Below are 22116 nucleotides of genomic sequence, written 5' to 3'. Positions count from 1 at the left end.
TAATGTATAGAATTGAGTCACTATATTGTACACCTGAAACGAATATGACACTATGTGTTACTATACTGGAATTGAAATTAAAAACTTAATTGAAAAACTGAAAAAAATACTTAGGAATAAATTTAACTTAGGAGGTAAACTCTGAAAACTAGGACCCTGATGAAAGAAAATCAAGACGACACAAATAAATGGAAAGACATACCATGGTCATGGATTGGAAGAATTAACATTGTTAATATGTCCATACCACCCAAAGCAATCTATAGATTCAATACAATCCCTTTCAAAATGCCAATGGCGCATTTTTCACAAAACTAGAATAATCCTAAAATGCATATGGAACCACACAAGATCCTGAATAGCCAAAGCAGTCTTTAGAAAGAATAACAAAGCTGGAGGTATCATGCTCCATGATTTCAAACTATTCTACAAAGCTGTAGTAATCAAAACACAGTAAGGTACGGGCACAAAAACAGACACATAGATCAGTGGAATAGAGTCCAAAAACAAACCCACGTGACTAAGACCCACGCTTATAGTCAATTAATATTCAACAAAGGAGGCAAGAATATCCAATGGGAAACAGATGATCTCTTCCACAAATGGTGGTGGGAAAGCTGGACAACTACATGCAAAAAAAAAAAAAAAAGGAAAGAAAGAAAGAAAGAAACTGAACCAGTTTCTTATACCATTTACGAAAATAAACTCAAGGTTGATTAAAGACTTAAATGCAAGACCAGAAACCATAAACTCCTAGAAGAAAACACAGGCAATAAGCTCTTAGACATCAGTCTGGGTTTCCTCAGGCAAAGGCCACAAAAGCAAAACTAAACAAACAGAACCACATAAAAGTAAAAAGCTTTTGCACAGTGAGGGAAACCATCAACAAAACAAAAAGGCACCCTACTGAATGGGAGAAGGTATTTGCAAATAATATAACTGATAAGGGGTTAGCATCCAAAGTATATGAAAGACTCACATAACTCAGTATCAAAAAAACAATCCAACGAAACAATGGGCAGCGGACATGAACAGACTTCTCCAAAGAAGACATGTAGATGACCAACAGACAGATGCAAAGAACTTCACATAACCAATCATCAGGGAAATGCAAATCACAACCACAATGAGATATCACTTTACACCTGTCAGAATGGCTATTATCAAAAAGACCAGAAATAACAAGGGTTGGTGAGCATGTGGAGAAAAGGGAACCCTCATGCACTGTTGGTGGGAATGCGAAATGGTGCCACTATGAAAATCAGTGTGGAGGGGTATCACAAAATTAAAAATTGGAGCTACCATATGATCCAGCAATTCCACTTCTGCGTATTAATCTGAAGAAAACACTAATTTGAGAAGATACACACACCCTTATGTTCACTGCACTGCGGCATTATTTACAACAGTCAAGATATGGAAGCAACATAAGTGTCTACCAATGGATGAATGGATAAAGAAGTGGTGTGTGTGTGTGTGTGTGTCTGTGTGTGTGTCTGTCTCTGTGTGTCTATGTGTGTGTCTATGTGTGTATGTGTGTATATGTGTGTATGTGTGTGTATGTGTGTGTATATATGTATGTATATATACATACGTATGTGTATATATGTGTATGTATATATACACATATGTGTATATATACGTGTATATGTGTGTATATGTATGTGTATGTGTGTGTATATGTGCGTGTGTATATGTGCATGTGTATATGTCCGTGTGTATATATATGTGTATATATGTGTGTGTGTGTGTGTGTATATATATATATATATATATATATATATATATATGATGGAATATTTATAATTCAACCATAAAAGAGAATGAGATCTTACCATTTGCAACAACATGGATGGACCAAAAGGCATTATGCTAAGTGAAATAAGTCAGAGAAAGGCAAATACTGTAGGGCTTCATTTCTATGTGGAATCTAAAAAATAAAACGAATGAACAAACAATACAAAACAGAAATAGACTCATAGATACAAAGAATAATATGGTGGTTACCAGAGGGGAGGGGGTGGGTAGAGGGATGGGCAAAATACAGAAGGAGATTAAAATACAGAAATACAGTTATAAAATAAATAAGACACCGGGATGTAATCTACAGCTAGTTAAGAATATCGTAACAACTCTGTATGGTGACAGATGGTAGCTAGATTTACCACGGTGATCACTTCCTAATATATATAATTGGTGAATCGCTATGTTGTAAACCTGAAACCAACAAATCATAGGTCAACTACACGTCAATAAAAAAGTAAAAATTTTTAAACCTTTAAAAAAAAAAATCAAGGCGCTACAGAGATCGTGTTTTAAATATTTATTTTTATATTGTTCAAAGTGTAAAGATTCACACGGTACCACATACTCAGCGTACCACAAACCCCATGTCCATGAATGCAAAGCTATTAAAATTCTAATTCTGTGGCCCGTACTTCTGATTATAATGATTATGTTTACAGGAGCTGGAAAAAATGAAATAATATTTTGAAATGCATGCATCCCCATAGGATCAACCTTTATCCTGCCACTTACTATAATAGAGTCATTTGCAAAATAGCAAACCAATTAGGCTAACTAGGAGCCACTGCCAAAGGAAAAGAAATGACGGCATAATTGTAGAGTTGAGACAAATGGCACTTAACACCCAGACAAAAGTCCTAAAAACATTCAGTCATTGGAGTATTTCTAACTAGTCTGACTTTTTATAAAAGCAACTAAGGGCCGATCATATACAAGAACAACGGCAACACATCGTCAACTACTAAATGCTAAACTTCAATTAGTAACGTAGGCACCTGGTGCCATTAGAAAGAACCCCAGGCCAGGAGATCCAGGATGTGGGCTCAGTTCTAGGATGAACAAGCAGAAGCTGCCTTGAGTCACAGACGACATGTCACACACTAAGCCTAAAAAGTCTTGAGCATGGACCGCCGGAGGTTAAAGGGCTTTAGAAATGAGTCAGTCAGGGGCGCCTGGGTGGCTCAGTTGGTTGAGGGTCCAACTCTTGATTTCAGCTCAGGTCATGATCTCACAGTCTGTGAGCTGCAGCCCTGCATCGGGCTCTGTGCTGATTGTGTAGAGCCTGCTTGGGAGTCTGTCTGTCTGTCTCTCTCTCTCTCTCTCTGTCTCTCTCTCTCTGCCCCTTCCCTGCTTGCTCTGTCTCAAAATAAATAAACTTTTTAAAAAAATAAAAAAAAAAGTAATCAGCCAGCCCAGGCTCTCATTCCAGTCAAGGTAACGGAGACTCGGAGGTGAGGTGATGAAGCCACGGTCACACAGGTAGTTAGTTCCAGTGCCTCCAACACACGGTCTCAGAACCCTGGTCCCTGCCTGCTTCTTACAAATAAATGACTCCTCATCTATAGGGAGCAATCATCCACGTCTGCTTCTTCCTCGCGGAGGTGCTGGGATAACGACTGGCACTAATTGGCGTGGGTGAATATGTGCTTGCTTGAATTTAAACGAATTCAGTGAAATAGCTAGTCTTTGGGGGGGGGGGGCGGGGAGGCACGGGCGCGGTATCACACAAAACCGTTCTGGCCATTTGCATAAATCCCGCCAACGAACGCCAGGGGGTTCTGGCAAGTAGGACTGTGTTTCTCAGTGGCAGCCCGACTGGCGTGTTAGGAAGACCATTCTCGTCCCCAGCCTGGGGCTGCCCTCCCCATACTGCAGGATGTAAAATACACAGCTGGCCCCCAGCTACTTAAAAGCAGCAGCATCTCTGGACCACGGACTGCCCAAGGGCAAGGCGATTTAAAACATCCAAAGGAATGCAAGAATTCCATGAGAAACCAAACATCAGAATGCCGAAATGTTAAAGAAAGATGGAATCGGTATTACAGCATGGCGGTTACTGAGCCGGTCTTTATATAAAATATTGCTATTTTGTTCATCGTGAATGTGGGCGTTAATTCTGCTTCCTCAAGACGGTTCATTAAAATATTATCTCTCTTGATTCCTGAGGTCTGGGGTGCTCTTTGAATTCTGCACCCGAGGCAAGGGCCCCCCTTGCCTCGACAACCCAAAACATCTCCACACATTTGCAGAGGCCTCCCTGGGTTGAGAACATCTGACAAAAGAAGTCCAGAAAGAGGCAGCCCGGGCCTGAAACCGCGCCTCCATGGTGCCAGCAGGGTGTTAGGCTCCTTTAATACCTGCTGTGCTCACAAGATGGCTGAAGAATTATGTCCTAGTTCCACACAGGAAAACAAAGGTAGGACACAGAGCAGGAAAAACAGATCCACTGGGCCTCTTTTAATTAGAAAAATAACTTTCCCAGGAGCCCTCCCCAATAAATCTGCATCCCATCCATCGCTGGCCAGAAGCGAGTCACCCAGCCAGCCCTGGCTTCAAGAAGCCTGGGGCAGGTGAACACTCTACAGTGGCCACATCAGCAGGAGAAAATTGGTGCTCCCTCCGTAAGAATGAAGGGGAGAGTGGGGCGCCTGGGTGGCTCAGTCAGTTAACCGGTTAACCGTCCGACTTCAGCTCAGGTCATGATCTCCCCGTTCCCGAGTTTGAGGCCCGCGTCATGCTCTGTGCTAACAGCTCGGAGCCCGCAGCACAGATAAAACCCAGAATGTTGTCTTAGGCTGGGCTCTGCAGAAGCAGGGCCTGAAACAGGGAGTTAGGCCCATGTGATTTATTATGGGCACACTCTTAGGAGACACGTCTGAAGAGTGAGAGGAGCACCCAAGGGAAGGGAAATGAGCCAAGCAAGAGTGCAATCTCACGTAAAGTTTAGCCTTGGCCTGACGCACAAGGGGGCAGGGGCCTAAATCCACACTACGGACTTGTCCGGCCTCGAAGAGGCTCGCTTTTGTCTTGTTTTTGAGCATCTGTTTGTTTTTTGGGAGCGCGCAGCGGGGCAGGGCAGAGAGAGGGGGGGACAGAGGATCTGAAGCGGGCTCTGCACCGACAGCAGAGAGCCCGACGTGGGGCTCGAACGCACACAGCTGTTGACATCGTGACCTGAGTCAAAGTCGGATGCTCAACCGACTGATCCCCCTAGGCGCCCCGAAGCAGCTCATCTTTTTGCCCTTGACGAATCATCAGTCATCTGTTGCCTCCTCTTGTGGTGAAGGGGCCAGCGCAACCGTCCAGGTTTCTCCGGGTACTGATGCCAATGCTCCTCGGCCAAGAGCAACACGCAACACGTGGATCTGGGCGGGTGGGTGCCAGGGGCATCTATTACAAATATGAGATATCGAGGGGCGCCTGGGTGGCTCAGTCGGTGAGGCGTCTGACTCTTGACTTCGGCTCAGGTCACGATGTCACTGTTCGTGAGTCTGAGCCCCCATCGGGCTCTGTGCTGACAGCGTGGAGCCTGCTTGGGGATTCTCTCTCTCTCCCTTTCTCTCTACCCCTCCCCAGCTCGCACCGTCCCTGTCTCCCTTGAAAGAAATACACCTAAAAAAAACATTAGATTTCAATACACTTTCCAAAGAACTGCCTTGATTTCTACTTTCTGCGGTTTGAGAATGTAACCCTAGATAAACTGCAATGATTAAAAGCTAGGAGAAAAACTGGCGACGAGTGAAAAATGTCTCATTTTTAAGAAAAATGATTAACAGGTGTTGACTTGTTTTGTTGGACCACGAATGTGGAAAGCGCTTTATAATTTGCTCTGGGTATTAACCAGGAGCCAGTGTGTAGTTCACAATCTCATCAGAGCACGTAAATATTTCATAGTCTTCGTGTCTCATTTAAAGCTCAATGAATATTTAATTGAAGTTGACCAACAAAATAACTGAAAGAATTATGTTGCATTTAGTTAGGCTAAAATGAGCAAGCTCTTCATTTTCTCAAGTAGTTTGAAGCTAAAATTATTCCAACTTCATGAAATATTCTACATAATTTTATAAGTAATTAAAGGGCTGCAAAATAGGTTTGAAAGGCACATGTTAAATATTGAGAAAAACATGAAATAAAATGAATTCTCTACTTTCAGTGCAAGAGAACAGTTTAATATATTGCCACCTACAACATTACTTATTCAGTAGTGGATTAAGCTACTGTCAATACCCTCTTTTTGACACAAGAAGTAAAAAAAGGAAATTTTTCTTTGTCCCTCGCAAATGAAATATTCCAGAATGATGATGTGCAAACACCTAGGAGATCGATAATAACAGGGAACCATGCATGATCCATCCTGGGAAGCTAGCCCAGAAATTGCTTCTGAACTCTGCGTCCTGCACTGGGCCAGGGACGGAAAATAATTTTTTAAAACATTTAAAGAGAGAGAGAGAAAGAGAGAAATAATGGTTCATGTTCAAAGCAGAGATGGTTTCCCCGGAAAGAAGCCTCCCCTGCAGTCTGTTAGATCTCCGTTAAGTGTCAGAACTGGGCTTCAAAAAAAAAAAAAAAAAAAAATATGTGCTCTAATTGATCAACTCTAACACAGATGACACAGAATATGTCACTTTTTACCAAATTTGAAGACATTTTAATTGGAATCAAAGAACTGCCAACTAATCCATGCTAAGGCTGCTAAAAAAACACCCGGTAAACTAAGCATATTAAGGTCTGAATTCTTTATCTAGTCCTGAATTATTTTTTAATTACAGGACCCTAAATAATCTAATAACAGGTCCCTTTTTGGAGAACAGAACAGGAGGCCATGACACAGGGTTGTGTGGTAAACACAACATATCCATTCCGCTGCCTTATGGGAAATAACTGGTCACCTTGTGTTCCCCACCCCCCACCGCCGCCGCCCCTTGATCCTCGTCCCTTTTAAGATATTCAAATGGATTGCCTCGATCAGTGATCAATACGCCATTATGTGTGTGTGTGTTATGTGCACAAACATACACATTAAAAAGTTCAGATTCTTATCTAATAAGGGCACCTTTTTCCTTCACTTCTAGAATTCTTGCCATGTCCCCCTTTGGTTCTCAGGGAGGGGGAACCATAATTAATATGCAGAAAAGAGAAGACATCTTTCTGTGGCTATTTGATGGCACATTTCAAATCAAACAAAATGACTTAGTTACTGGCAACTCACTAAGCCAAAGTGACACTCTGACCAGACTCTAAGTGGCCACAGAGGGACAGAGAGGAGAGGACAGGAAAGCTGATAAGCATTAGGCAAGAAAGGTGAACATTGTTCACCGGCAACCAGTGTGCCTGGTCAGAAAGAGAAGCAGGGATAACTTTCGTTTGTTTAGGGTACTTTTATCCTTTATTTTAAAGTTTACTTATTTTGAGAGAGGGAAAGAGACGGAAGGAGGGAGAGAATCCCAAGCAGGCAGATGTGCGACTCGAACTCACAGACCGAGAGATCATGACCTGAGCAGAAACCAAGAGCCGGACGCTTAACGACCAGGCCCCCCAGGCGCCCCAAGGGTACTTTTGTTCTTGAATGTGTCCTTTCAAAAGAACTAGCCTTAACATTTACATTAAGGGCTCCCATTTTCTCAGTACCTATTATTTCGTACGTGTAACCGGTTAAGGTTGCGTGGCTCCCAATGTCAGGTGACTCACCCGCTTATCAAAAGCTATCCAGGATGGCGCGGTGCTTCCCACTCCTTTAGGAAAGTCACTGTATTTAGGCTTCATCTTTTGCCCAGGAAGCAGTTCTCCACCTATTCCAGGTTTATCTTCACTCACCAGCATCCTAACATTGTTGCAAAAGCCCCAATGTTGAGATTTGTGGAACTTCTCCTTTTCCACCTGTGAACGCAAAGGACAACATAAAATGACTGACGTTACTCTTTACGTCTTGTCTTGTTTTCTTGTTTTTGTTTTTTTTATTTTTGACCCGGGGTGGGGGGAGGAGGGGGAGGGGCAGAGAGAGAGAGAGAGAGAGAGAGAGAGAAAGGGAGAGAGAGAGAGAGAAAGGGAGAGAGAGAGAGAGAAAGGGAGAGAGAGAGAGAGAAAGGGAGGGAGAGAGAGAATCTTAAGCGGGCTCTTCGCCCAGTGTGGAGCCCGACGTGGAGCTCGATCCCACGACTGTGAGATCATGACCTGAGCTGAAATCAAGAGTCGTAAGCACAACCGACTGAGCCATCCGGGTGTCCCGTGTCTTAGCTGTTTTAAAAGGTAAACCACATCTCCCGTAGCTTACTTTGCCCATTACAAAATGCATATACGAGTGGCAAAAAAAAAATTCTGATCAATCCTTACCCAGAAAGTTGTGTCACATTTTCAGTTCATCTTAGCAAATTCAAAACTTTGAAAAGCAAGAGGAATAAACCCAATGCTCCATGCTGTTTAAAACAGTTAAAAATAACTGACTGCAAGTGAACATTTAGAACATTAGTTTGCTAATTGGTCTATTCCACTTATTTGCTAAGAATGCAAACAGGGAAGAAAAAAAGTCTTCCACTTCAGAGTAAAAATGCAATGGTTTTCCCACAGAAGTTATTTTCACCAATGCAGAAAATAAAAGTGTTTCCTCATTAAAACAAACATAAGTGGAAATTCTTCAGAGCTGCCACTGTCATCCTAATTTTAAAACCTCGCTGTCCTTTTCCCTCACTGCCCTCCCGTCTTTTCTGGCGACCTGGGCAGAGAGAGAAAGGCCTGGACGATACTACCAAGGGTTGGCAAAGATGGGGGCCAACATCAACTCGCATGCACCTGCTAGTAAGAAAGTAAAGGAGATAATCCCTCTGGGGAGAGGTCCAGCAATACTTAGGAATGTGAAAAGTCTATATGCCTTCTGGCCTAAGAAATCCATTCCCAAATATCCTTTGCCCCTGTGCACAAGGAGCTAAATATAAATAATAAATGAATACACATAACAAATGAATGTAAACAGAGGCGCCTGGGTGGCTCAGTTGGTTAAGCGCCTGACTCTTAATATCAGCTCAGAGTGTGATCCCGTGGTCGTGGGATTGAGCCCCATCAGCGTGAAGCCTGCTTGGGATTCTCTCTCTCCCTGTCACTCTGCCCCTCCCCAACTCGTGTGTGTGCGCTCTCTCGCTCGCTCTCAAAATATTTTACAAAATAAACAAATGTAAGTATTTATTGTAGCAGATAGCGTATCATATAACGAACATCCATCCACAGCCCTGAATTTAAAGAAAAATTTCAGATCACAATGAAGCCCTCTCTCACACTCCTGCCTCCCTGTCCAGAGGTAACCATTATCCCGAATTTGCTGCTTGAGCTTTAACATTTTGCCAGGATTGTATACAGCCAGGGCAACGGCTGTTTGCAAAAGCATGATGCGTTGGTGAACAGAAGAAGATATCTGCAAATCTCCTACCTGATGAGGGGTTAATGTCCAAAAATATACGAAGAACTCATACAACTCAAGAGCGCAAAGACAAATGATACAGTGGGAAAAAATGGGCAGAGGATCTGAACAGGTATTTTTTTTTTTAACATTTCAATTTTTTGAGAAAGCACGAGCACACACACACAGGCACGAACGAGTGGGGGAAGGACAGAGAGGAGAGGGCTGTCATCACAGAGCCTAAAATGTGGGGCTCGAACTCACTAACCAGGGGATCACGACCTGAGCCGAAGTCAGACACTTGACCGACTGAGCTACCCAGGCGCTCCTGAACAGGTATCATCCTAAAGGAGACACACAGATCGCCAACAGACCCAAGAAGGGTCTATAATCTCACGTACATGTAGAATCTTAAAAAAAAAAAAAAAAAAAACACCACAAGGTCATAGATACAGAGAACAGATTGGTGGATGCCGGGGAGGGGGGAGGGCGGGGGGCGGGTAATGACAGGTGCCAAAAGGTAGAAACATGCAGTGACAAAAGTCCTAGGATGTAATATACAACATGGTGACTACAGTTAATATTGTACTGTACATCTGAAAGTTGCTGAGAGTGTAAATCTTTTTCTTTTTAATGTTCACTCAGTTTTGAGAGAGAGAGAGCGCGAGCGAACACGAGCGGTGGAGGGGGAAAGGGAGGAGGAGACACAGAATCCAAAGCGGGCTCCAGGCTCTGAGCTGTCAACAAGACCCCGATGTGGGGCTCGAACCCACGAACCCTGAGATCATGACCTGAGCTGAGGTCGGACACTCAACCAACTGAGCCACCCAGGCGCCACCCCAGGCAAATGTCTTAGTGAATGACGAAGTGAGGACTATACTATCCTCAGATCCAGGGCTCCCTGGTATCTCCACTCCTCGGGTCTCACCCCGCTTATAAGGCCCCTACTGGAAAGCCGGCAGCCAGGCTCAGACTGCCCTTGATGCTTTACATCAAATTAATAGCCGATCCCCCCAACCCCACTTCCTGGTTGCTAAAGGTGGGAAGATCAATTTTATCACGTGCTCGGATTGACTGCTGGATAATCAATAAGCTGCCAGGGCCCCTGTAGAAACCATAAAGCTAAGCCAAACTGAGAAGCAGGCTCTAGCGTCACGAGTTGTTCATCCATCTATAATCTTTCCTTCAGGGCTCCAGGACATCAGAGGCTCGCTGTTTCTTTTTAGGCTGCCCGGCAAAGCCCAGATGCTTCACAAGCCCGCGACAAAGGCAGGAAGAATGAGGTGCTTGGAAAGGACCTGACCGTTCAGTAGGGCCACCACATGAGCTAGACCAAGCCCATCTTTGCAGATATGAATACCATTCCTGTAGCCATAACAGCTAACATGCCTAGCACCGCTTTAAGTACTTTATTTCTTCTTTATTTAAGAGACAGACGGAGAGCAAGCGAGCAGGGGATGGCAGAGAGAGAGAGAGAATCTTAAGCAGACTCGACACTCAGCACGGAGCGCAACACGGGGCTCGATCTCATGACCTCGGATCATGACCTGAGCCAAAAATCAAGAGTCGAGACGCTCAACCCACTGAGCCACCCTTGTTTTAAGGCGTGCCCCTGTTTTAAGTACTTTAAAAGCATTAAATCCTTTTAATTCTCAGAGTGAATCTCTGAGTATGCTTTATCGTTACTATTTGATCGATGGGGATCCTCAGACACAGGGAGTTTAGGTCATTTGCCCAAGGTCACTCACTAGTGTAAGGGGTTAACCCAGGATGCACGCTCACTGCCTGAGCCTTTAAATGCTGGGCCTTGCATGTGTCGTGCATCTTAGAGAAAAGCAAAGGACTTCCCCTTGTTTCCATCATCAAGGCTGAATGAATACCTTTACTTCTGACAAATATAACAAGGCAAATGACCACCATGACCGGAAACAGATGGGATAAGGAGACCGAAAACTTAATAGCTGGTATTACTACCTTTTCCTTACAAGCAGGACAGGTGTGAGAGAGTGCTATAGAACGCCTTTCCCAGTCATCAGTGGTTACGGGAAATTTGAGGACTGAGAGAGCCAGCTCATATTTTATATATATATATATATATATATATATACACACACACACACACACACACACACACACACACATACACACATGTACATGTACATATATACATATAACACATACATATACATTTTATATATATATACGTATATACGTGTACATTTTATATATATATATACACATATATATGTATATATTTTAATGTTTAATTATTTCTGAGAGAGAGAGAGAGAGAGAGAGACAGACAGAACATGAGCAGGGTTAGGGGAGAGAGAGAGGGAGACACAGAACCCGAAGCAGGCTCCAGGCTCTGTGTGTCAGCACAGAGCCCGATGTGGGGCCGGAACCCATGAACCATGAGATCATGACCTGAGCCAAAGTGGGAAGCTTAACCGACGAAGCCACCCAGGCGTCCCATATTTAATATAGTTTTTAAATGTTTATTTTTGAGACAGAGAGCGAGACAGGCAGACTGTGAGTGGGGGAGGGGCAGAGAGAGAGGGAAACACAGAATCCGAAGCAGGCTCCAGGCTCCGAGCTGTCGGCACAGAGCCCGATGCGGGGCTCGAACTCACGAACCTTGAGATCATGACCTGAGCCGAAGAAGGACACTTTACCGACTGAGCCACCCGGGCGCCCCAGTACTTAATACTTTGATGTACATTAACAACAACCTACTTTTCTGTGTTTTTGAGGTTAATGGAACGTATGATCTAGAATTACTAAAACTATCATTCTTAGATATTCCTGCTTCATCAGGTTTGAGACTGGTCGGCTTCTGCTCCACGAATAGATGTTTTTTTCTCCCTTCATGTCATATTTATTTTAAGAATTCATTTTCTCTTTTCTTGTTTTCTGTACTTTTATAAAGAAAAAAAAAGTCATTCAGTAGATGCTGTGAACCTCCCAGAGAAAATAACAACAAAATTGCCTCAGGTATAGTGGGATCTTAGAGCTCAGGAAAATAAGAGCATGAAAGCTACCATTACTTATTAATAAAGCTAAATCACTCAAAGAAACCCCAAATGTAAAAACAAAAAAGCCAAGTCAAGGAAACTTCAAACATTTTTTAAGCTAATTTTCCTCTCTTTCCAAACCTAACTTGGAAAATTGTTGTGCTCATGACTCTTAGCCATCAGCTCAATATAATAATAAGATTGGTGTTACATATGTAACATTAGCGTGTGTGTGTGTGTGTGTGTGTGTGTGTGTGTGTGTATTTATTCTGAGAGGGAGAGAGAGCGAGCGAGCACAAGCAGGGGAGTGGCAGAGAGAGAGAGAGAAAGAAAATCCTAAGCAGGCTCTATGCTGTCACTGCAGAGCCCAACACGGGGCTCAATCCCACAAACCTGAGCCAAAAATCAAGAGTTGGACGCTCAACAGACTGAGCCACCCAAGCATCCTGGTTTTACATATTTAATAATGTATTTAAATCAGTAGAGTGGAAAATAAAATTTAAGTAAGATCTAAAGAGATGCACAGCCCCTTCCTCAAAAAACTTTGATATTTTTTTCTCTAAATAATTAAACCCCAAGCACCAATCAGTAAAAAGAATTCTAATGACTTCCCCAAAAGTCAGGTAAAACTGTCAGCTTATTGTAGTTGATTAGTACATCCATTCCCAAATTGCTTCTCCCTTGCTGGTCTCCTTTTGGAAGCCAGAAAAGGCAAAACACTCCACTTGTTTCCTCGGCCTCCTTTTCAGAAGTCTGTTCTGGGAGTCTGGAAAAGGCTTTTTTTTCCACTTGAGCCAAGGGACAAATGCAAGTGACGCTGCTCCTAGCTCACCTTTTCTTGCCTTGAGATGCGTATGTGATGGCTGGAGCTACAGCAGCCCCATTGAGATCATGAGGAGTAAGGTGGGGAGGATCCCAGAGATGCTGGCTCAAAGTGGACCCTTTAAATGAATGCCAGCAGCCACCTACCTCCAGACTGCCTGCTTGGTGAAAAAAATAAATCCCTGCTTGTTCTAAGCCTCTATGGGTCAAGTATTCCATTATTCGCAGTAGAAAGCATTACAAACTAATACATTTAGTTTCCGAAAGTTGTGCTTGAATGTTTTTTTTTTTAAAACAGAATAAGATTATTAAGTGATCCAACCAGTAATTTTCTTTATACATTGACAAAAAAAAAAAAAAAAAAAAAACCTCTTCTCAAACTTTGAGCACAAAAAATAGAAGGAAAATTTATCACCTTTGCTGACTTAAGGGATCTATTGGGGATTAATTCTAGAATTTATGAAGAGGGGCACCTGGTTCCACTGATGAGACTAGAAGAATAGAAAAGCTAAAAGCAGCTGTGAGTGGTATACACACGGGCAATGTATCTGGAGATGGAAACCAGGAGCTCATGACCTGGCCCAGTACCTTCTTTAAGGATATTATGGAAGAAAGTATACCTCAAGGGTAAAATCAGGGAGTTGTTCATGGATGGAGGTTCACGAGTGTGAGAGCCTGTGTGTGCGTGCGTTCTCACGTGCGCGTGTATGTGCGCTGGGGGTAGGGAGGCTGAAGTGAGCTCTTCCTAACTGCCAAGTTCAACACTCCTGTAGTAACACACCATCTAGAATGGCATCCTAGGCAAGCTGAGGGTCAAAGAAGATGGCACCAAAAAAAAAAAAAAAAAAAAAAAAAAAAAAAAAAATCAAAGAACCTGCAACACAGCACAAGAGTCACATCTGACTTCCCACTCCCTCCCCAACAATCTGACAATAGTATTTAAAAATGGGAAAGGTATAGAGACCTGAACAGAAGTGAGGTTTCTATGCTTCATTCCACGTAAGTCACACATATATACTATGAAATCCAGAACAACCACTAGGGAAACTATGCTAAGAGATACGCTTGGGGTGCTCGGGTGGCTCAGACGGTTAAATATCAGACTCTTCGATTTCGGCTCAGATCATGATCTCACGGTTCCGGAGTTTGAGCCCTGCATCAGGCTCTCTGCTGTCAGCACAGAGCCTGCCTTGGATCCTCTGTCCTCCTCTCTCTCGGTCCTTCCCCCGCGCTCTCTCTCTCTCTCTCTCTTTCTCTCTCAGACACAAAAATAAACATTAAAAAAATATTTTAAGGGGCGCCTGGGTGGCTCAGTCGGTTAAGCGGCTGACTTCGGCCCAGGTCATGATCTCGTGGTCTGTGAGTTTGAGCCCCGCGTCGGGCTCTGTGCTGACAGCTCAGAGCCTGGAGCCTGTTTCAGATTCTGTGTCTCCCTCTCTCTGACCCTCCCCCGTTCATGCTTTGTCTCTGTCTCAAAAATAAATAAACGCTAAAAAAAAAAAAAAAAAAAAAAAAAAATTAAAAAAAAATATTTTAAAAAAACGAGATACACTCAACACAGTGCCTTGACAATTCTACACATCACGTAACTGTCACCACAGTTAAGCGTGGTCACCATGTCATTACAATATTACTGGCTGAGTTCCCTATGCTGTACTTTTCATCCCTGTGACTTATTTATTTTACAAATGGAAGTTTGTACCTCTCAGTCACTATACTGTATACCAGAAACTAATATAACATTGCATGTCAACTATACTTCCATAATAAAAAAATTTTGGAAGCTATATATCCAAAAATACTATAAATAAATCAAGATGGAATCCTAAAAAAAAAAAAAAAAAGTTTCAGTATCCCATGGGAAAAGAAGAGAGACAAAGGAAAGAAACAGAAATAATATATCAGACATAAGCATTAACACATCAATAATCAGCTTAAGTGTAAATGATCTAAATACAGTAATCAAAAGAGATTTGCAGGGTGCATTTATAAAGCATCATCAACTACTTGCTATTCACAGGAAACTGATTTCAAATTCAAGGACGTAAGTCAGCTGAAAGTAAAGAATATGAAAAAAAGACACGCCAGGCAAATACCAATTGTAAGACAGCAAAAGCGGCTATATCAATATCTGATATGCTAGACTGCGGGGCAAAGAGAATTACTAGAGAGAATAGAGACATTTACAAGGATAAAAGAATCGATCCACCAGAAAGATACAACAAACTGAGATGTGTGTGCACCAAACAACAGCGCCTCAAAATAGGTGAAGCAAAACTGATACAGTTAAGAGGAGAAATAGGCAAATCCACAGTTAGAGTTGGGGACCGCAACCAACGCATATGACCAACGACAGCAGGATACATACTCTTCTCAAGTGCGCCTGGAACATTCACCAACACAGACCGTATCCCAGACCATAAGAGCAGCTTTGGCAAATTTAAGAGTTAAAATCATAACCGCTGTATTCTCTGATGATAATGGAATCAAACTGGAAATCGATAACAGAAAGACAACAGGAAAAAAAATCTCCAAATATTTGAAAATTCAACAACACTTTTAAATAGTATATGGGTCAAAGAGGGAATCTCAAAAGAAAGTTTAGAAAACACATGGAACTGAAAGAAAATGAAAATACAACATATCAAAATATGTGGGATGCAGCTAAAACAGCGTTGAGGAAATTTAGCACTAAATACTGGTATTAGGAATTAGGAAAGGTCTTGGGCTCCTGGGTGGCTCAATGGGTTAAGCGTCCGACTTCAGGTCAGTTCGTGATCTCATGCTTTGTGGGTTCGAGCCCTGCGTCAAGCTCTGCGCTGATGGCTCGGAGCCTGGAGCCTGCTTGGGATTCTGTGTCTCCCCCTCTCTCTGCCCCTCCCCTGTTCACGCTCTCTGTCTCTCAAAAATAAGCATTAAAAAAAAAAGAAGAAAGAAAAAGAAATGAAGAAAGATGTCAAATCAATACCCTACGTTCCTACTTCGAGAAACTAGAAAAAGAAGAGTAAAATAAAAGCAAGCACAAAGAAGGAAATAATAAAGATTAGAGCAGAAATCAGGGAAGCTGATAAAAATAGGAAAATAGAGAAACATCCATCAAATACAAAATTTGTTCTTCAAAAAATACTTATTAGTGGGGTGCCTGGGTGGCTCAGTCGGTGAAGCATCTGACTCTGGCTCGGGTCATGATCTCACGGTTCGTGGGTTCGGGCCCCATGTCGGGCTCTGTGCTGACAGCTCAGAGTCTGGAGCCTGTCTTCAGATTCTGTGTCTCCCCCTCTCTCTCTCTCTCTCTCTGTCCCTCCCATGCGTGTGCACGTGCACTCGCTCTCTCTCAAAAATAAATAAAAAAAGTTTTAAAACAAAAAAATAAAAAATACATATTAGTAAAACTAATCTCTAGCAAGACTGAAACATTTTTAAAAAGAGTTAAGATACAAATCACCAATATAAGAAATGAAATAGGGGTTATCTTCACAGATGCCATGGCCATTAAAAAGATAATGAGGGAACACTCTGACCAACTTTATGCACATAAATTCAACAGCTTGAAAAAACGGAACCAGGGCACCTGGGTGGCTCGGTCAGTTGAGTGTCCGACTCTTGATTTCAGCTCAGGTCACGATCCCAGGATTGTGGGATGGAGCCCCGCGTGGGGCTCCGTGGTGAGCAAAGAGCCTGCTTAGGATTCATTCATTCATTCTCTCTCTCTCTCTCTCTCTCCCCCTCTGCCCCTTTCCCCAGCTTGTGCTCTCTCTAAAATAAAAAAAATAAAATAGGGGTACCTGGGTGGCTCAGTCGGTTGAGCGTCTGACTTCGGCTCAGGTCATGATCTCACAGTCCGTGAGTTCGAGCCCCGCGACGGGCTCTGTGCTGACAGCTCGGAGCCTGGAGCCTGCTTCACATTCTGTGTCTCCCTCTCTCTCTGCCCCTCCCCCACTCACACTCTGTCTCTCTCTCTCTCTCACAAATAAACATAAAAAAAAAATTTTTAATAAAATAAATGGAACCAATTTCTCAAAACCATAAACTACCAAATACAGTCAAGATGAAATAATCTGAATAGTAACCTCTCAAGAGCCTGAATTTACAGGGTACCTGGGTGGCTCAGTCAGCTGAGTGTCCGACTTCAGCTCAGGTCATGATCTCAGGGCTTGTGAGTTCGAGCCCCACACTGGGCTCTGTGCTATCAACACGGAGCCCACTTCACTTCCTGTCTGCCTCTCCCTCTGCCCCTCCCCAGCTCCTGCTTTCTGTCTCAAAAATAAATAAAAAATCAAAAAAAATTAAAACATGCAAATAAAATTTTAAAATAAATTACTAAAGAGCCTGAATTTATAACTAATAGCCAAAACACAATAATAAATAACTAAAGCCAAAAAGCAACCCCTATGCCCCGCTGGCTTTACTGGAGAATATTTAAACAAAAATTAGCACCAATTTTGTACACTGTCTTCCTGAAAATAAAGAGGAGGGAAGTCTCCCCAATTCATTTTATTAAGTCAGTATTATCTTGATACCCAAACCGGAGAAACAGTTCAAAAAAAAAAGAAAACTACAGACCAAAATCTCTCATGAACATAAATGAAAAAAATCTGCCACAAAATAAAAAAAAAAAAAAAAAAAAGCAAATGGAGCCTGGCACTGTATAAAAGGAATTATACACTATGACCATGGGATATGTGTTATGCAAGCCTGGCTAACATTTGGAAAAAAAAAAAAAATCAATGTAATCTACCATATCAACAAATAGAAAACTCAAATGTTAGTATCAGTTAATACAGGTTAAACACATTCGATAAAATCCAATACCCATTCATGATAAAGACCCCCCAAAAGTTAAGAATACAGGGGAATGATTTGATAAAGGGCATCCACAAAAAACCTATAGCTAACATCATACTTCATAGTGAAAGACTAAATGTTCTCCCAAGATCAAGAACAAAGGAAAATGGGTGATGGGTATTGAGGAAGGCACTTGTTGGGATGAGCACTGGGTGTTATATATGTAAGTCACGGATCATGGGAATCTACTCCTGAAGCCAAGAGCATGCGGTCTACACTGTATGTTAGCTAACTTGACAATAAATCATATAAAAAAATAATAAAGTCAAATTTTAAATTAAAAATTTTTTTAAAGAACAAAAAGCAAGAATGTCTGCTCTCATACTCTGATTCAACACATTATTAGACATTCTACCCACCATGAAAGGCAAAAAAAAAAGTAATAATGAAGGGATACTAGATGGGAAAGAAAGAAAAGGAATTGTCCCTATTTGTAGGTGACAAGATTGTTTATGTAAAAAACAATTCATGGAATTTACAAAAAAAGAAAAATTCCTCCAACTAATAATTGAATTCAGCAGGGTCACAGGATGCAAATCAACACACAAAAGTCAATCACACTTCTATATACTAATGCTGGACATATGAAACAAATTTATTTTAAGTTTATTTCTTTATTTTGAGAGAGAGAGAGTGCACAGGAGGTACAGAGAGAGAATCCCAAGCAGGCTCCACACTGTCAGCACAGAGCCCGATGCCAGGCTTGAACTCATGAACTGTGAGATCATGACCTGAGTCCTAATCAAGAGTTGGTCAAATTAACCAACTGAACCACCCAGGCACCCCATGAAACTGAAATTTAAGACACGATGTCATTTACAATCTCTCCAGAGAAAAATGAAATATGAAGCACACACAGGATCTTTGGGTTGAAAAGTACAAAATGCTAGTGAAAAAAAATCAAAGACAACCTAAAGAAATGGAGAGACACAGCATGCTCACGGATTGGGAGACTCTATGTAGTAAAGATGCCGATTCTCCCCAAAATGATCTAGAAGTTTACTGCAATTCCTATCAAAATCCCAGCAAAGTTATTTGTAGACACAGACAAGTTTATTCTCAAATTCCTACGGAAGGTACAGGCTCCAGACACAGAAGATACTTATGAAAGAAAAGCGGAAGGAATCACTACACCTGATATTAAGGTTTACTGTATTATCATAGTGATCAAAACGGTAGGATTGGCAGGAGGATGGACACATAGACCAACAGAACAGAATAGAGAACACTCCAAAATGCTCAAACGAGTTTTTACAAAGGTGCAAAGCACAATTCAATAGAGGAAGGATAACCTTTTCAACAAATGGTGGAGTAATTAGATAACCATGGACAAAATGAAATGGATCATGACCTAAACATCACACCGTATACAAAAATCAACTCGAAATGGATCACAGCCTTGAACAGAACATGTAAAGCTATGAAAATTTTAGGAAAAAAACATAGGAGAAAATCTTCAGAATCCAGAGCTGGGCAGAGAGTTCTGAGACTTAACGTCAAAAGCATGATCCATAAAAAGAAAAATTGATAAATTGGACCTCATCAAAATTAGAAACTTTTTTGCTATGCAAAGAGACAGTTAACGGGATGAAAAGACAAGCTACAGACTGGGAGAAAATATGTGCAAACCACATCTTAGATGAAGGGCTAGTATCTAGAATATATAAAGAATTCTCAAAGCTCAACAGTGAAAACACAATCCAATTAGAAACAGGCAAAAGATATAAACAGACATTTCACCAAGGTGGATACACAGATGGCAAATAAGCACATGAAAAGATATTCAACTCATACATAAGCCATCAGAGAAATGCCAATTTAAGCCCACAGTCCGATATCCCTACACTGCTTATCAGCTAAAATAAAAAATAGTGACAACACTAAATGCTGACGAGGATGTAGACAAACTACATCACTCACATGCTGCTCTCGGGAATGTGAAATGGTACACACACTCTCAAAATTAGCTTGGTAAGTTTGCTTTTGTTTTTTTATAAAACTAAACATGTAATTACCATATGACCCAGCAATTGCACTCTTGGACACTTCTCTCAGAAAATGAGCCACATGGGGGCGCCCGGGTGGCTCAGTCGGTTAAGCGTCCAACTTCGACTCAGGTCATGATCTCATGGTTTGTGAGTTCGAGCCCCGCGTCGGGCTCTGTGCTGACAGCTCAGAGCCTGGAACCTGCTTCAGATTCTGTGTCTCCCTCTCTCTCTGCCCCTCCCCCGCTTGCACTCTGTCTCTCGCATTGTCTCAGCAATAAACATTAAACAAAATTTTTTTTTAAAGAAAGAAATGGAGAACAGATTAGTGGTCGCCAAGAGTCAGAGATATCAGCATGGGGGGTGGGGGAAGGGAGTTGGCAGTTGATGGGAAGGATGTGGGTGGGGGTGGGTAGGGTTATCAAAGGGCAACAGGACAGATCCCTGTGATGATGGAACTGGTCTGTATCTTCCCTGTCAGGGTGACCACAGCAACCTACACATGTGGTGAAACGTATAGACTAAATGCACAGACGCAAATGAGTGTAAGTAAAGCTGGGGAAATCTTTTACCTTCTAATGTTTATTTATTTATTTTGAGAGGGGGGCGGAGCGGAGAGAAAGAATCCCAAGCAGGCTTCGCACTGTTAGCACAGAGCCCAACATGGTCCTTGAACTCGTGAACTGTCAGATCATGACCTGAGCCAAAATCAAGAGTCCGGACGCTTAACCCACTGAGCCACCCAGGCGCCCCGAAGCTGGGGAAATCTTAAGATCCGTGGGTTATCGGAACGTTACTATCTGGTTGTGCTATTATACTATAGTTTTTTGCAAAATGTTACCAATGGGCAACTGAGTAAAGGGTACACGGGATCCCTCTTAGAACTACACGTGAACTATTATTTCTTAGAACTACATGCGAATCTAGAATTTCCTCAGCAAAAATTTCAATTAACAATAAAACCAAGGAGAGGGTCCACTTCCCTTGGTGACTAGGAAACATCACACACAGGTGCCTTTGTATAAAGCATGAAGTATGAACATGAACACAGCCGAGCAATAAAGGATTTAAGTCTCCCAAAAATGAGATGGAAATAGTCCCATAAATGATAAAACCACCATTTCCGCTTCAACTGCCAAACTCATGTGATGAACAACAGGTAGTCTAAATTAACTGTAAGCCATGTGAACCGACCTGTTCTCCCCAAAACTCTAGGAACGGTGACCATCCCCTCCTTGGGGATGAAGCACAGGGTTAGTTTGACCTTCAGCTGGCCAAGCCGGTCACTTTGTCACAGTAGAGCATTTCCAGGTCGAATTCAGGTATCTGAGGGCCTGGTTAATGAGGGAGGGAGTGAAAACGCCCACCTCCCGCTTCCTTATGCTTCAGGGACGCCCTCCCCTCCAGAGCGGGCTCTGCCCTCTCTACGGCTATAGTCACAGGATAAACTTCTCAGGAAGTGGCCCAAAAAATCCCTTTACATTTGCACTCGTGAGGATCTAGAATCCTGTCGTTGGGTGACTGGCCTCTTAAGGGGCCCTGCCTAAATGAATGCTCAGGGGAAAATGTGCGGCTTCCAGAAAAAGCCAAACTGGACGCCAATGAGGAAGAGAGAAGTGTCCCTCTGCATGGCACAACGGGCCACAGGAGAGGCTTTGAGTCACAACTTGTACCTGACATTTTCATGCTCTCCCGGCCACTTTGTGGAAGCCCACTTAAGCCACAAAAGCCAAGGACTTTCTTCCCCGCTTATATTTACTGTTGCTAAAATAAGAAATGCTCTGGTCTGCAGCGGAAGACACAAGCAAGAAGCTAATTCCGGAGAGGATTCTCCCAAACTGCGACGATGCCTTCGGGCTTTTAGGCATGGCTGCTACAGGTGGACAGAGGCAATCGACACGCACCTTCTAAGGGTAAGGAAAGGCGACCCGAAGAGCAATCGAGCACAGTCTCTTCGGTCAGCTGAGGAATGTCACGATCACACATAAAGAACGCAAAACACAACACAGGCGACAAGCCAGTGAATGGGTGGTGTGGACACCATAGGTGCGTTGAGGGATGTGCAGATGGAGAGAGGGCTCCTACTGAAATGGAAGGCTTTAATGAGAAGCGGGGAGTAGAGCCAACCCGCGGGGGGAAGGCTACAATCCAGATGGGAAGAGGAAAGGGAGTGACAGGATGGAGGCAAGTAAACCCATAATTGAGTGGTTTAGGGGGCACCTGCGTGGCTCAATCGGTCAAGCGTCCGACGTCGGCT

The 22116-nt window shown here is 42.6% G+C and overlaps 1 protein-coding gene across 2 annotated transcripts in view; it reads right to left on the bottom strand.

Moving 5' to 3' along the window:
- The window catches only part of EFHC2 (EF-hand domain containing 2), a 202288-nt gene that overhangs the window by 169091 nt on the left and 11081 nt on the right, over positions 1–22116 (bottom strand). Inside the window, exon 2 of one of the 2 annotated variants that reach the window (XM_081793385.1) lies at positions 7495–7683. In XM_081793385.1, coding sequence (XP_081649511.1) covers positions 7495–7683 — 189 coding nt within the window. Of the gene's footprint in view, positions 1–7494; positions 7684–22116 lie in introns of those variants that run through there. The other variant, XM_081793386.1, reaches the window with a different exon arrangement.

This window comes from Panthera onca, chromosome X (assembly GCF_046562875.1).
Source record: "Panthera onca isolate mPanOnc1 chromosome X, mPanOnc1 haplotype 2, whole genome shotgun sequence".
NCBI classification, from domain to species: Eukaryota; Metazoa; Chordata; class Mammalia; order Carnivora; family Felidae; genus Panthera; species Panthera onca.
This window is presented reverse-complemented; position numbering and strand designations above follow the sequence as displayed.